The sequence below is a fragment of the Mesoplodon mirus genome (genome assembly GCF_964341445.2).
Source record: "Mesoplodon mirus genome assembly, chromosome: 11".
In the NCBI taxonomy this organism is placed as follows: Eukaryota; Metazoa; Chordata; class Mammalia; order Artiodactyla; family Ziphiidae; genus Mesoplodon; species Mesoplodon mirus.
This window is the reverse complement of record NC_138987.1, coordinates 90,459,130-90,475,831: the sequence shown is the minus strand read 5'-3', so window position 1 is coordinate 90,475,831 and position 16,702 is coordinate 90,459,130. Positions and strand designations below refer to the sequence as shown.

The following is a 16,702-nucleotide window of genomic DNA, read 5'->3' as shown; positions in this document are numbered from 1 at the left end:
TCTATTAACTCTTTTTATGGTGTTAATACCCTCTTGACCCAAAACAAATTGAAAAGGAACATTTAATACTAGAATTTAATTCTAACTAGAAACCTGCAAATGTCTTAGGCCTTTTTTCACTGCAGTGTTTTATCTTAATTTCAGTTCTCAGTTTGATTACATATTGTATTTTTCGGTGTCGTGTTTTAATATTAGCTGTTTACTAAAATATAAGCCTAACATTGATTTCTTGGAATTTACTGATGGAAGTATCTGTGAGGCTGTTACACCTTCTAATCCAGGATCCTCTGTGCACTGAGGTGTGTAGGACACTGGTTAAAGCACAAAAGAAAGAATCTTGTTTTCTAAACCTGGCCATTCAGAGTGTATCTTCACCATTTCTCATGGTCACAGGGTCCACAGTTTAGGGTATGAACTCAAAGGGGAGACTGGAGAGGGCTCGTATTCCTCTTCTTGGATTCTCCTTGACGACCATTTAAAATCTACTTCCTCAAACTTCTAACTTTTTCACCCACCTTGAAGCTCCTTAAGTACTGGCAGACAACCTACCTGCTGCTTCTCGGGAAAAATAGAATCTGTTACGCAGGAACTTCTCACTGTCCTCGCATCAGATCTACTTCCCTTGCTCCTCCTCTTCTCCTTCCTCCTGAACCCAGTCCCTGGGCCGTGCTGTAGCTCCCACCTCCTCCCATAGTTTCACAGCCTTGGGCCTTTTTTTTTTTTTTTTGCGGTACGCGGTCCTCTCACTGCTGTGGCCTCTCCCATTGCGGAGCACAGGCTCCGGACGCGCAAGCTCAGCGGCCATGGCTCATGGGCCCAGCCGCTCCGCGGCATGTGGGGTCTTCCCGGACCGGGGCACGAACCCGTGTCCCCTGCATCGGCAGGCGGACTCTCAACCACTGCGCCACCAGGGAAGCCCACTCTAGGTGATTTTAATTCCACCCCTTCTTCCCCTGCCATCTCATAGTCCTAAGGAGAAGCACTAACTTGGAGCATCTTTTTTTGTTGTTTGTTTTTAATATACTTATAGTTTTTTTTTTTTTTGGCTTTGCCAAGTGGCATGCGGGATCTTAGTTCCCTGACCAGGATTGAACCTGTGCCCCCTGCATTGGAAGTGTGGAATCTTAACCACTGGACTGCCAGGGAAGTCCCCCAAAGCTTCTAGTTCTTGATTCTACATAGTTTAGGTGCCGTATAATCAAAGCATTGCTGGATTTACATATTGATTAATTAGTACAAATCGTATCCTCACGTGTTGCCATTTATTTAACCTGGCTCTGCAGTTAGCCGTGAACAGGAGGCTTAAGGAACAGTGTTACTCTTGTGCATTTAGCCCGAAAGACATCTACTTCTGTGCTCTTGGGCGGATAGTTCTCCTCTCCCTGGGAAGACTGTGCTCTGAGATGAAGAGAGCAGCTCTCCTGTGCTGTACCGGGACGGGGTGGGTACCTAGCCGTCCAGATGGGTCAACTGTCATTGGAGTCACAGACCCAGAACGTACCCAGAAGGGATACATTGTGGAGGAAGAAGTGGGGGTCACTCTAGGAGATCCGAAACAGTTGGTCTGTGCAGGGTCTTTGCATTAGACAGAACTTGGTTGGAATCCTGGTGCTGTCGTCAGTAGCTGTTTGCTCTTAGACAAGTTACTTAACTTCCCTGTACCTTCTGTTCCTTCTCTGTAAAATAGGAATAGCGGTATCTACTTCATGGGGTCATAATACGGATTAAATTAGATAATGTGCGTAAGTTGGTGATCCTGTTGCTTGGCCCAGATGAATCCCTCCTTGCCAGCTGCGGTTTCTTCTCTTTCCCCCTCTTCCTCCTGATGAGGATAGTATGTTGTCAAGGGAAGTATCGACACAGCACATGCATTGAGTTAATGAAGAGGAACCCGCACGGGTTTTAGTATTTATAATTTTGCCAATTTACACTGAGTCCTTGGGCAAATACTTCACTTCTCTCTGCCTCCATTTAAATAAGCTACCAGTGAGGGGATAAGACGTAAGGACTTCTGCAGTCTTTTAGAGCTACAACGGCCTGTGATTTTATATTTGGTGTTTTCATTGTCTGTGTGTATTATTCCAACAATAAGGACTTGTAATACAGTGTTTTTTAATGATGATATTGAAGTTGACACCTCAGTTGCATTTCATAAACAGTTCTTTGAAGAAAGAATTCACCAGAAGAGGTTCATCATCTTATAAACCTTATTGAGCAGGTTTTGAAAATTAAATGCATTCCATGTTCCGTAAATGCACAAAGGTGTTCATTTTTTACTTTTTTATGACCTCTCTCTGTCTGCTGCATATATTTACCTAATACATTACCAGTGACATGGAAATGCTATCAGATTCAGGAATCTTCCAGGACCTTGAGCTTATTATCAGGACCTAGAACTGGCTTTACTAGTTTTTGGAAACCCATTCCACACTGGAGTACCAGCACACATGACTCCAGAGGTGGCTACTTCTGTGACATTTTTCCAGCATTGTGTGTTCAGAATCACAACTGGAAATATTGTTTGTCTTCTGTATCCAGAGCCTCACGTACTTTTTTTTACCCCATTCAGTTCTTCAGCTTTGACTTGCTTTCCCAAATTTGGTTTGTGGAGTACATGTCTCATGACTCTGAAGAGCTTTAGGGTGAGAGAATGAAATATTCCAGCCAAAGCCACAGTATCGATCATTGTGTTGCACGCAGGTAGATCTTGAAAATCTTGACTCTGGGCAACAATTTACTTTTCTTATTCGCTTATTTTTACAAAAGAAGGGTGGTAGAAAGAACATCTCTTAAAAGAAGTTAGGATTTTTCTTTGTTTTAGAGAGCTGTTAATCATAGTATCTTATGAGAAAAGCAATCTCTAAATCTATAGACACTTTTGGGGAGGAATCACATAACCCATAATCTGTGCTTTCTGTTTTGAGGGTTGTTTATAAAAGAAAAAATCTGGAGATACTTACGGCAGCTGTATGCTTTTATTTTATTATTATTATTTTTTAATGCTATGATTCTTCAGAACTTCAAATACTATTGACAAAAATGTGTGTGTTTTATCTCTTGCAGGTTATTTGACTACCTCATGTTTTAGCTCATCTCTGTTTTAGTCTTACAAGATTAATTAGTTGCCTTAGTGGATGAAAACTGTTCTTGAACATTTTGTGGCTTTTTTAGATTAAAAGGTTGCTGTATAATTTTATATTAAGTGTTTGACTGTACATATAATTATCTTAAGAGTTATTTTCAGGCCACTCATGTGCAGTGTTGAACATCTTTCCGGTACTCAAAAAATAATTGCTTAGATATGTTCGTTAACAATTATTTTTTAAGTGCCTTTGAATAGCATGAAATATAAAGGGAAATCTACTTCATGGCTTTTAGATAGGAGATATTGTCTTTAAACACTTGGATTCTTACTCAGTTCATAATTCCTATACATGAAAGCTTCACTAACATAGTTTTCTATGTCTACAGCAGTGCTTTTTCCGGAAAACTTAACAAGTTGCCAGCAGCCACAAAATTAGGAATCTGTTTTCCTTTTAGGTGGGAGCTGGAAAGAAAGAGGATAATTTAGGTAGAGAAAAGTAGAATGCTTTAGATGAGAGTTCCTACTAACACGGGGAGGCAGAAGGTAGAGCCAGTGCTCACCCTGTTTTGGATGCTGTTTAAAACTGATGCAGTGTGAACCCCTCCACCCCTTGGATCAGCATCCTCATGCACACAGGCCTTTCCCAGAGTGGCTGAGTTCTCTGAGTTCTACCAGGGACCCCTCCACCAGCACAGCCCCGCTTGTTGTTCCTACTGGCAGTGACAAGCTGAAGGTCAGGCTATGACCTCCGTTTCTCTTCCTCAGTGTAACTCCAGTAGGAGGGATGAGACGGGACAGACAGGAGAGACCACATCTCTGCTGGTTGTGCCGTTGTATTGATTAAGCATCTACAATGTAATCCATCCTGGGTTTCTTGTATAACCACTCTCACTACTCCTGAAAACCTCGTTACAAGTCAAAACATTTATTATCAGGTTTTTTAATGTGACATCACTATGCCAGCCACTTCTCTGCTGTGTGTGTTTTGTTAAATTTTGCATTATTCTGACTGATTTGCAGTCGTGGTATTTGAATTCCATTTTCATTTGTCAGTTATCTTTTATAATAGTCTTCCAAATTATTATTTTTCTGGTACATGAAAGAATTGTTCTTTCTTTTTTTTTTAAGTGGGGGATTTTCTGTTTCTGTAATGTTTGAATTTTTTTTTTTTTTTTTTTTTTGCGGTACGTGGGCCTCTCACCATTGTGGCCTCTCCCGTTGCGGAGCACAGGCTCCGGACGCGCAAGCTCAGCGGCCATGGCTCACGGGCCCAGCTGCTCCGCGGCATGTGGGGTCTTCCCGGACCGGGGCACGAACCCGTGTCCCCTGCATCGGCAGGCGGACTCTCAACCACTGCGCCACCAGGGAAGCCCTGAATTTTTAACAATGAATATGTATTATGAGTATGTGAGCAGAAAAATTAATAAATGCTCTAAGGAATATGTCATGATGTATGCAAAGACTTAACTATAAGGGTGTTTGCTTAAGTATTGTTTATAAGAGCAAAAAATCTGAAACCTTAAATATCCAATAATAGAAAGATGATTGAATACATTATTTACGACCATGCAGTGGAAGATTGTACAGCCATTAAAAATTGTGCTACAGACCTGTATTTATTAATTTGGAAAGATGTCTATGATATATCAAAGGGAAAAAAAGCAGGTTATAAAATAATACGTGCCACATATAATCACACATTTTTTTTTTTTTTTTACAAAACAGTAGAATGGTTGATAGTTTCAAAAGCCCTCCCATGAGAAAAATACCTGGATGCTAAATAAATTACAACAGCATTTGTTGTAACTTTTTAACTTTTGTTTTTGAATAATTTAAAACTTACAGAAATAGTACACAAAACTCCTGTTTACTCTTCACTCAGATTCCCCAATTATAAAATTCTACCCCGTTTATCTTTTTGCCTTCCCTCTCTCTCTCTCTGTCTCTCTCTTTGTGTGTATGCAGATAGATATCAATAGATAGATAGATAGATTGATAGAGATATAGATATAATTTTTCTTCGAATTATTTGAGATTAAGTTGCAGAGCTCTTGATCCATTACTATTAAATACTTCAGTGTGTATTTCCTAAAAACAAGGACGCTCTTATATGAAGCCACAGTACACCATCAAAGTCCAGAAATTAGCACTATCATACTACAATTAAATCCACTGACTTTGTTCAGGTTTTTCAGATTATCCTAGTAATGTTTTAATTAGGTCCAAATTCAATTGTTACGTGTCTCTTTAGGCTTCTTCAATCTGGAATAGTCCTCCATCTTTCCTTGTGTTTGAAGAATAGAGGTCTATTATTTTGTAAAGTGTACCTCAGTTCGGGTGTGTTGCATGTTTTCTCATGATTAGATTCAAGTTAGGTATTTTTGACAGGAATAACACTGAACTTTTGCTCTGTTCTTCTCAGTGCATTATTTCAGGAGTCCCAACATGTTGATTTGTCCCATTATTGATGATGTTTCTTTTTTACTTGGCTAATATGGTTTCTGCTGAGTTTCTCCATTGTAAAATTAATAAGTATTTTGTATTTTAATAGGTAATTAACATCCATTATGAATGGAGATATTTTGAGACTATGTTAATATCCTGTTCCTTATCTAACTTTTGCTCAGTTGTTTTAGTGTTCATTGATAATTTTTCAGTTATTGCTCCGATAGTTGCCAAATGGTGATTTTCTAATTCCATCATTTCTTCTATACTTATTAGTTAGCATTACCTTCTCCTCCCTCCCTTTCTTCCTCTCTGTAAGAACTCATGGATGCCTGTTTTACTCAGTTGGTTATAATCCATTACTGTCATTATTTATTTTGGTACTCAAATTGCCCCAGATTTGGCAAGTGGCAGCTGCTTCAGACTGGCTCCTCTGTCCTCTTGACATGTTTCCGTTTTTCTCTAAGACCTTCCTTGTAATTCTTATACAAGATATTTCCTGCTTATTTTCAGCTTTCTCTGCCCCAGGCTTGGAATCAGCCATTTTCCCAAGGAGCTCTGCTTCCTTTTATTGAAGGCTGGTATTTAGAAACCAAGATCTGGGTGCTAGGTGTACTCATTGCTACAGGGTTGTTGTTTCTAGGCCTTCTCAGTGGAAAGCTCTACAAAATATGTGAATGTATACAGTACACATACAAACACGCATACATCTGTCTGTATCTCTCTATCTATCTATCTGTCTTAGAAACATGAGTTCACGTGGATAACTTCCATTACAAGCCAACAGCACATGGTTTATTCTTGCCCTCTCCTTTTCTAGATTTATGCCTCTTTTTCTTGTCAGTGAGAAATTTTCCTCCCATTTTCATCAGTATAGTTACTTATTTGCTCAATTCCCTTGTATGTAACAATCTCTTGACCGTGCAGGCTGTCTCCCTGGCCCAGTACTGCGTACTCAGGCTGGCTGTGCTTACCAAGTTTTCCAGAATTCCCAACCCTCACTGGTAAGAGCGTCCCTCAATGTGTAGAAAACACTTTGAGAATTTTTGAAGGAAGTTGCTTTGAAAACTTGGAGGATTTTTAATTCTTTTGGGTAATGATTCCTAATGAGGAATTTTTTGGAAGGAGGATCTCTTGAACTTATTACTTCACTTGTAATTTCCTCCACATATATAGTCCTGTAGCAATTATATAAATCTACATCCTGCTGCTGTCCTTTCCTGCAGATGTAGGAGGAAACCCACCCATTAGTTTTTCCATTGTTTTGCTTATTCATATTGAAAGGAAGGTGAAAGTTGAGTATGGTAAAGGACATTATGATTTGAGATTGACTAGGTTACATTTCAGCCATCAAGTTGCTTTGATTTGCATATGGCATTTATCTAGTTTCCAGGGTGACTATTACTGCAATGCCAGGTGTTCAAGACTACCTGTGCTTCTTGTGGCTTCCATGGTGTGTGTTGGAGTGAAATGGTTTATTTATTTATTTATTTTGTAAGTAAGATCTGTAAATTCTCAGTATATTTTTATAAGTATTAGGACAGTACTTGCTTTGGTTTGTTTTTTAAAGTTATTTTTGGATTTCAGAAACTACATAAGGAAAAATATAGAAAACTAGTATGGATAATTAAATGCTTAGCAAATGCCTGGTACTCTTCTAGCTACATGTATTCTTCTATTTAATCTTACCCAAAATATGTGAGCAAACTGAAGCCCCCTAAGTAATTTGGGCTTAGAAAAATTGTAATTCCTACAAGTTTACATGACTAGCAAGTAGCCAAAACTGTCTTATACCAGCAGTCTCTGCTATCCAAAGGAGCATGGGCTCTGAGTTAAAACAAACAAAGCTAAAAGAAGTTTGTGATATAGTAAACTAGACTTCTGTTCTAGTGCCCCAAAGAGGTCGTATCTTATGTTCTTTAGGAAACGTAGATCATGGTGCCCTCTGCTTTTATCAGTCCCTTTGTGCTCTGAACGTGATCAGCACTCAGCAGAAACTGTAACAGCATCACCGCCACTACCAGCAGCAGGAGAACAAGTGACTGACATTCCCTGATTGTTAACCAGGTGCTGGATACTGTCCTTAGAACTTTTAATGTATAGTAACCTATTTAATGCTCGAAATAACTCCACAAAATATGTGAACCTCTATTATCCCCATTTTACAGATGAGAAAACCAAGGCAATGGTTAAGTAATTTTGTGCAGACCAAACAACAAATTAGTTTTGAACTAGGATCTGAATCCAGGCCGTCAGAGCACCCACACTGTTGCCCACTACACCATACTTCCCCAGTCTTCTGTATGTGTTATACTGGAGTTGTGGGTTGAAAACTAATGAAAACAATTCTGATTAAGCTGAAAAGGGATTTATTAGGAGGATGTAGAGTAGCTCACTGAATCAGTGGGAAGCCTGGAGAACCGCTTACAGAACAAGCAGGACCATGAAAGAGTGGGGAGCTGAGAATAAGCCAGCTGTGCCACAGGAAGAGTCTGCTTACAGGGCCACTGCTGGTGTTGCTTCCACCGGCCAGCACGGGCACCACGCTGCTGGCTGGTGGCCACTGGACTCTTGGATCTGCTGCCATTGCTGATGCTGCAGTACTGATGAAAATCCCTAACTGTTCTTCATCTTTGCATCACTCAGTAAGAGTCAAAGGACCAAGGAGAAGCATTCATTTGATGGAGCCCAGGCAACGCTTTAATAAGGCCAGACTTGGTGTGTGCTTCTTGATGTAATTGTCCTGGTATACTCTGGGCAAAATGGTAACAGAAACAAATAACAACTTTCCCAATGTTGATCTTTAAAGATTTAAGTTATTTGCTCAGAAAACCTTGATCCTGTTATTTGGTGAAATAGGTCAGTAAAATGATTTGAGGAGTTGGCAGTTAAAGAATCAGAAGGCACTAGTTCCATATTTGTTAAATCCAATTAAGCTTAAAGTGACCATTTTTGGTTCATTCTGTTTGGATCATGGATTAAAAAGCGTAAACTCCAGGTGGCTGATAATTGAGTCATAAAATACATCTGGTTTTTCTGGTTAATTTTAACTGTAGGTGAAGAAATTCACTGGGTCAAAAGGTAATATGTTTCAGAAAAAGGCTGGTGGTAATTTTGTTCATAAACGTGCTCAGGATCAATGTTTTAAGAATTTCGCGGGGGCTTCCCTGGTGGCGCAGTGGTTGAGAGTCCGCCTGCCGATGCAGGGGACACGGGTTCGTGCCCCGGTCCGGGAGGATACCACGTGCCGCGGAGCGGCTGGGCCCGTGGGCCATGGCCGCTGGGCCTGCGCGTCCGGAGCCTGTGCTCTGCGGTGGGGGAGGCCGCGACAGTGAGAGGCCCGCGTACCGCAAAAAAAAAAAAAAAAAAAAAAAAAAAAAAAAGAATTTCGCTATACAGGCCAAAGTTCACTTTAACAAATGCTGTGATAAAATATTTTCAAGCCTTATCTGATGGCTCACTGGTTGTTAAGCACTAATCCGTATAACAAAATTTCGGTGCAGTACAAAGAGTTGGCTGGGTCAGGCCATGCAGCACAATTTGACTTTTATCACACAACACTTAGTGAAAATTCATTTTACTAGAATTCTGAGCTTAATGATTAAACTTTTTGAGTGCTTACAGTAAGACAGGCAATGTGTGAAGTACTGTATATATATCTTCTCTTTTAATCCTCATATAACCCTATAAAATAAATATTGTTATTGACACTTTAAGGATGGAGGTGAGGCTGAGAGAAATAACTTGCCTGAAGTCACACAGGAAGTGACGGAGTTGGGTTTTAAATCCACATTTGTTTCACTCTTAAGCTTGCTTTTGATGGCAACATTGTACTAGGAAGAAAAATCATTAATTAAATCATAAGTTAACTGCACATTAGCCTTCTTTTTATAATTTTTGAATTTTATTTTATTTTTTGTACAGCAGGTTCTTATTAGTCATCAATTTTATACACATCAGTGTATACATGTCAATCCCAATCGCCCAGTTCATCATACCACCACCCCCATCCCCCTGCCGCTTTCCCCCCTTGGTGTCCATACGTTATTCTCTACATCTGTGTCTCAATTTCTGCCCTGCAAACCGGTTCATCTGTACCATTTTTCTAGTTTCCACATATATGCGTTAATATACGTTATTTGTTTTTCTCTTTCTGACTTCACTCTGTCTGACAGTCTCTAGATTCATCCACGTCTCAACAAATGACCCTATTTCGTTCCTTTTTATGGCTGAGTAATATTCCATTGTATATATGTACCACATCTTCTTTATCCATTCGTCTGTCGATGGGCATTTAGGTTGCTTCCATGACCTGGCTATTGTAAATAGTGCTGCAGTGAACATTGGGGTACATGTGACTTTTTGAATTATGGTTTTCTCTGGGTATATGCCCAGTAGTGGGATTGCTGGATCATATGGTAATTCTATTTTTAGTTCTTTAAGGAACCTGCATACTGTTCTCCATAGTGGCTGTATCAATTTACATTCCCACCAACAGTGCAAGAGGGTTCCCTTTTCTCCACACCCTCTCCAGCATTGGTTGTTTGTAGATTTTCCGATGAAGCCCATTCTAACTGGTGTGAGGTGATACCTCATTGTAGTTTTGATTTTCATTTCTCTAATAATTAGTGATGTTGAGCAGCTTTTCATGTGCTTGTTGGCCATCTGTATGTCTTCTTTGGAAAAGTGTCTATTTAGGTCTTCTGCCCATTTTTGGATTGGGTTGTTTGTTTTTTTAATATTGAGCTTCATGAGCTATTTATATATTTTGGAGATTAATTCTTTGTCTGTTGATTCATTTGCAAATATTTTCTCCCATTCTGAGGGTTGTCTTTTCATCTTGTTTATGGTTTCCTTTGCTGTGCAAAAGCTTTGAAGTTTCATTAGGTCCCATTTGTTTATTTTTGTTTTTATTTCCATTACTCTAGCAGGTGGATCAAAAAAGATCTTGCTGTGATTAATGTCAAAGAGTGTTCTTCCTATATTTTCCTCTAAGAGTTTTATAGTGTCTGGTTTTACATTTAGGTCTCTAATCCAGTTTGAGTTTATTTTTGTGTATGGTGTTAGGGAGTGTTCTAATTTCATTCTTTTACATGTAGCTGTCCAGTTTTCCCAGCACCACTTATTGAAGATACTGTCTTTTCTCCATTGTATATCCTTGGCTCCTTTGTCATAGATTAGTTGACCATAAGTGCGTGGGTTTACCTCTGGGCTTTCTGTCTTGTTCCATTGATCTATGTTTCTGTTTTTGTGCCAGTACCATATTGTCTTGATTACTGTAGCTTTGTAATATAGTCTAAAGTCAGGGGTCTGATTCATCCAAGTCTGTTTTTTATCCTCAAGACTGCTTTGGCTATTCGGGGTCTTTTGTGTCTCCATTCAAATTTTAAGATTTTTTGTTCTAGTTCCGTAAAAAAATGCCATTGGTACTTTGATAGAGATTGCATTGAATCTGTAGATTGCTTTGGGTAGTATACTCATTTTCACAATATTGATTCTTCCAATCCAAGAACATGGTATATCTCTCCACCTCTTGGTATCATCTTTAATTTCTTTCATCAGTGTCTTATAGATTTCTGCATAGAGGTCTTTTGTCTCCCTAGTAGGTTTATTCCTAGGTATTTTATTCTTTTTGTTGCCATGGTAAATGGGAGTGTTTCCTTAATTTCTCTTTCAGGTTTTTCATCATGAGTGTATAGGAATGCAAGAGATTTCTGTGTATTAATTTTGTATCCTGCAACTTTACCAAATTCATTGATTAGCTCTAGTAATTTTCTGGGGGCATCTTTAGGATTCTCTATGTAAAGTATCATGTCATCTGCAAACAGTGACAGTTTTCCTTCCTCTTTTCCAATTTGTATTCCTTTTATTTCTTTTTCTTCTCTGATTGCTGTGGCTAGGACTTCCAAAAATATGTAGAATAATAGTGGCGAGAGTGGACATCCTTGTCTCGTTCCTGATCTTAGAGGAAATGCTTTCAGTTTTTCACCATTGAGAATGATGTTGGCTGTGGGTTTGTCATATATGGCCTTTACTATGTTGAGGTAGGTCCCTCTATGCCCACTTTCTGGAGAGTTTTTATCATAATTGGGTGTTGAATTTTGTCAAAAGCTTTTTCTGCATCTGTTGAGGTGATCATATGGTTTTTCTTCTTCAGTTTGTTAATACGGTGTATCACATTGATTGATTTTCCATATATTGAAGAATCCTTGCATCCCTGGGATAAATCCCACTTGATCATGGTGTATGATCCTTTTAATGTGTTGTTGGATTCTGTTTGCTAGTATTTTGTTGAGAATTTTTACATCTATATTCATCAGTGATATTGGTCTGTAATTTTCTTTTTTTTTTAGTATCTTTGTCTGCTTTTGGTATCAGCGTGATGGTGGCCTCATAGAATGAGTTTGGGAGTGTTCTTTCCTCTGCAGTTTTTTGGAAGAGCTTGAGAAGGATGGGTGTTAGCTCTTCTCTAAATGTTTGATAGAATTCACCTGTGAAGCCATCTGGTCCTGGACTTTGGTTTGTTGGAAGATTTTTAATCACAGTTTCAATTTCATTACTTGTGATTGGTCTGTTCATATTTTCTATTTCTTCCTCGTTCAGTCTTGGAAGGTTATACCTTTGTACGAATTTGTCCATTTCTTCCAGGTTGTCCATTTTATTGGCATAGAGTTGCTTGTAGTAGTCTCTTAGGATGCTTTGTATTTCTGTGGTGTCTGTTGTAACTTCTCCTTTTTCATTTCTAATTTATCAATTTGAGTCCTCTCCCTCTTTTTCTTGATGAGCCTGGCTAATGGTTTATCAATTTTGTTTATCTTCTCAAAGAACCAGCTTTTAGTTTTATTGATCTTTGCTATTGTTTTCTTTGTTTCTATTTCATTTATTTCTGCTCTCATCTTTATGATTTCTTTCCTTCTGATAACTTTGGGTTTTGTTTGTTTTTCTTTCTCTAGTTCCTTTAGGTGTAAGGTTAGATTGTTTATTTGAGATTTTTCTTGTTTCTTGAGGTAGGCTTTTATAGCTATAAACTTCCCTCTTAGAACTGCTTTTGCTGCATCCCATAGGTTTTGGGTCATCGAGTTTTCATTGTCATTTGTTTCTAGTTACGTTTTGATTTCCTTGATTTTTTTTTTTTTTCCTTTTGGCCACAACGCACAGCATGTGGGATCTTAGTTCCCCGACCAGGGATCAAACCACTGTCCGCTGACGTGGAGGCACAGAGGCTTAACCATTGGACCACCAGTGAAGTCCCTAGCCTTCGAAGTTTTAGATCAAGAGATTTCCTTGTCATTAGTTCTTAGAGGACAACTTTCTCTTTTTAGATTTGGTAACTCAGTAAATGTCATTCCTTCCAAGATTCATACTCTGAGTTAAAAGAATATAAATTGTTATTGCCACATAGTCTTTGGCTATTTATACCATTCTCACATGTTGTCATATTGGATGTGTGAGTAAGATGATTTTCTCATAATTTATGTGGGACGCACAGGGTAAGGTGGGAGGTGTGGCATCTCAGATGGTCTCTAATACTCAAAACTACTGATTATTAGGGATTTGTGAAAATATTCAATTCTTTCTTAAAAAGCCTGTGGGTACTTCTTGGAGGCAACGAACACTGGACTTTACTGTGCATCTTGTGATAGAATCCTTGCCTTTATTTTTGTTCAGTTTTCACTGTCGAGGTTCAGGTTAAGTTCAAGTTTTCTAGGATTGAGAAGACAAGTTTTGTTTATCTTGTTATAACTTTCATGGTTTGACTGAGTTTGCTGACTTGAGACTAACTTTTTTTTTTTTAATCCAGCCACTTTCAGAGTGCTATATGGAGTTCTAGAAAGCCAAATGTGCTATTGGCGTCAGAGGTTAATAGATTCAAAGCTGCATCTCTGAATTCCTCTACAGCTGGATTTGTGTACATACATCCATCACTACCTGGCCAGGCTCAACACTTTTTAGTCCAATATATAGACACATACCCTGGCAGATAGTGGGGCAAGCTCTTATGTCTTTATTACAATTAGCCGAGCTCTCAGGAAAGGCCTGCTTTATATTCCAACAAGAGAACTTATTTTGTGTGAATGTGAGAATTAATAAGGACCTGAGGATTTTTTTCTTTAGTTTGCAAAGTAGCATACCCCTGTGTATCTGGTAGATGGATTTCTTTTTTATTCTAAGTAACCATCATATGGAAGCAGCAAAAACTATTTGTAATTTCCATGTCATTATAATATTTTAAAAGCTCCATGGCTCAGGACCTTGGGCCAGGGCATAGAAAGAGTTTCATGATAGCAAACTAAGCATTCCTTGTAACAGGATGTGAACTGCAACAGAATGCTTGAGGCAATATTAAATTGGGGTGATTTTTAGAAAGTGACAAATGGTTTATGTTTCCTAAATCTGAGATGGGTTCTACCAGCTCTGAAGGGCTGCCAAGTTATGTTATCACTTGCCTGCTTTGTAACTGCCTCAATTATTTCCTTCCCCAGCCCTGTATGATGAGATTCGTCAGTTTCGCAAGGCCTGTGGGGAGGCTCATCTCAAAACCATCTTAGCAACAGGAGAACTTGGATCTCTTACGAATGTCTATAAAGCCAGCATGATAGCAATGATGGCAGGTAAGCCAGGTTTTATATTGAAATGATGGTATATATTGAATTGATGTTTTTAGAAGAAATAAGTGAGTCAGAGCATTTGGCTATTAGCTGCAAGTGCTAACCACTTGGAGTTTGTTTTGGTGGGGCGTCAGATACTTTATGAATACATGTGCAGTGGGAAATGTTCGCAAACTTGGCTTTCTTCCACATTTTTTGGTGGCATTTTATCACTGCACTATCCTTGTAAGGCAGTAGATGGCTCTCTTGTTAGTGAATTGCCTTCTGTGTTATTCTTTGATTATTCATTCATCAACATATGTTAGACAGAAATTTCTTTAACTGACTTATTCCTCTGTGTGAATTTAAGGTTTGATTTTTCTCAGAGATCCATATCCATACTGTCTAAGGCAGCCTGTGCTTTGTTTGTGTTAATTTTTTCTTCTTAAATTTAGGGCGGTGTCATTGTTTTTTATATTTTGAAATGTAGCTTGACTTATTCTTTGTCTTTACAAACAGCATGTCTAGCCAGTCAGTCATACGCCCAAGCTTGAAACTTGGGAGTCATGCTGGATTGCTTTTTCTCACCTTCATATGAATCAGTGAACAAGTCTTGAGAGTTCTACTTTTTTACCGTATCTAATATGTCCTTGCTCCATTCTGTGTGCTGCTCTCTTAGACCACTGTCATTCCCCACATGGATCACTTCAGCGGTCTCCTAACTAGTTTTCCCTGTCTCTACTTTTGTCCCCTTTCGATCTGTTCTCCACACTGTTGCCAGAATGATCTCTTTAAAATGCCAATTTGGTTGTGGTACTGCTTGCTGAAAATCCTTCAGTGGCTCCTCTTCATTTTCAAGATACAATATAAATTCCTTCAGCCTGACTTTAAAAAAGGATCTTCCCAGGGAATTCCCTGGTGGTCCAGTGGTTAGCACTCCACACTTCCACTGCAAGGGGCCCAGGTTTGATCCCTGATCGGGGAACTAAGATCCTGCAAGCCGTGTGGCACGGCCAAAAAAAGAAATAAAAAAAATAAAAAAGCTCTTTCTCAAGACCCTGCCTGTGCCTCTGCCATCACCTCATTTTCACTGCATACCATATGCTCCAGCTCTATGGAATTACCCGCTGTGCTCTGCACATGGCACCGTCCAATCCTTTGGAGTCTTTGTACCTGCTGTGTCCCTGCCTGGAATGCCTTTTGCCCAAATAACTCTTGAACATCTTTAGATTCAGCATAGTTGTCACTCTTTTCGAGGATATTTCCCCAATACTGCTTCCTCCCCCACCACTTGGTTTATTACCCCCTCTGCATGCCCTCATAGTGTTCTGTTAAAACCTCTATCAGATAACTTATCATACTATACTGTGACTCAGTATTGGATTTTTAGGTGCCCTACTACTGGCTCCATGTTTGGAAGATACGTGACTTCTCAGGTCTTAAATCTGGGCCTTTGTTGTGGTCACCCTCTAGATTTTTCTGCTCGTGTGCTTTTTGAAGACTCAGACGAAGCATCGTTCCCTGGAACTCTACTGAAAATCAGCCAACTAGGCATTAATGAAGCTGTTACTCTGGTCACTGCTGCTGTATCCAAAAGATCTCTGCTCTGCTTGTTTTATTTAGAGCGAAATCTCTGAAAACACAAGGATAGGGAAGAGTGGAACACTTTAAAGGGTGGGTCATTAGTTATGTTGGCGTTTCAAAGGCCCCCAGTAATAGAAGATGCTGCAACTCTCAGGAACCTGGGCAAAGCCCATGGGAGTCTCAGGTAGACAAGTAGCCTGCCTTTTCATGCTCCTCACCAGAACAAGGGAGTTAGCCCAGAATGCCGGGATCCAGGTCACTGTGAAAGTATACTCATTCTGGGCCGGAAGCCAACCCTCTCCTACTCCCTGCACCTACTGCATAGGATAGGAACATGGTATTAGGTCCTCATGCTTGGACAGTTCTGTTCCATCCTCCATCCCACCCATCGCAGCCACAGACAGAAATGTGACTAGAAACACACTCTCCCCTGTTCCTGTTGGCTTGTATCCATGTCCACGTCATTGTTTATCTCCTTCATTTCTTCATCTATTACTGTGAGTAATATGACTTTGTCTGTGAGGTGTTTTTACTAGATACTTTAGAATAATATTTCTTCACCTTCACACCAGCCCTGTAGTTGATGAAGAAACTTAAGATGGAGAGACTTGCCTAAGGTTCAAAGCTAATTGATCACATAAGTCATTATTTGAACCCAGGTCTTCTGGCTTCAGGTGTATTGCTTTTTCAGTTGTAACCCAGCTGTCTCCCAAGGCACTGTGCTAGATCTTACCATGAATTAAAGGCACATCTTTGTGAAGTATCATGCACTTCCTGGCCCACAGTTTATGCTTCCTATTTTGTTAAGAAGGTATATAGCATAAATGAAGTATGTTTTGAAAGATTTTTTAAATTAAAAAAATTTATGGACTAAACTCATGTTTCATCCTATTTCTGTAGTGTTTTTGAAAACTGTTTTTGTTTTCTTCAAAATCAACTTCACTGAGGTAAATTTACATTCAGTAAAGTTCAAGTGTTAAGTGTACGATACGATGAGTTT

General features: G+C 39.3%; 1 protein-coding gene across 1 annotated transcript in view; it reads left to right on the top strand.

The window, feature by feature from the left end:
* DERA (deoxyribose-phosphate aldolase) overlaps positions 1-16,702 on the top strand; it is a 103,233-nt gene that overhangs the window by 38,588 nt on the left and 47,943 nt on the right. Inside the window, exon 6 of the mRNA XM_082634934.1 lies at positions 14,014-14,142. Coding sequence (XP_082491060.1) covers positions 14,014-14,142 — 129 coding nt within the window. The remainder of the gene's footprint in view (positions 1-14,013; positions 14,143-16,702) is intronic.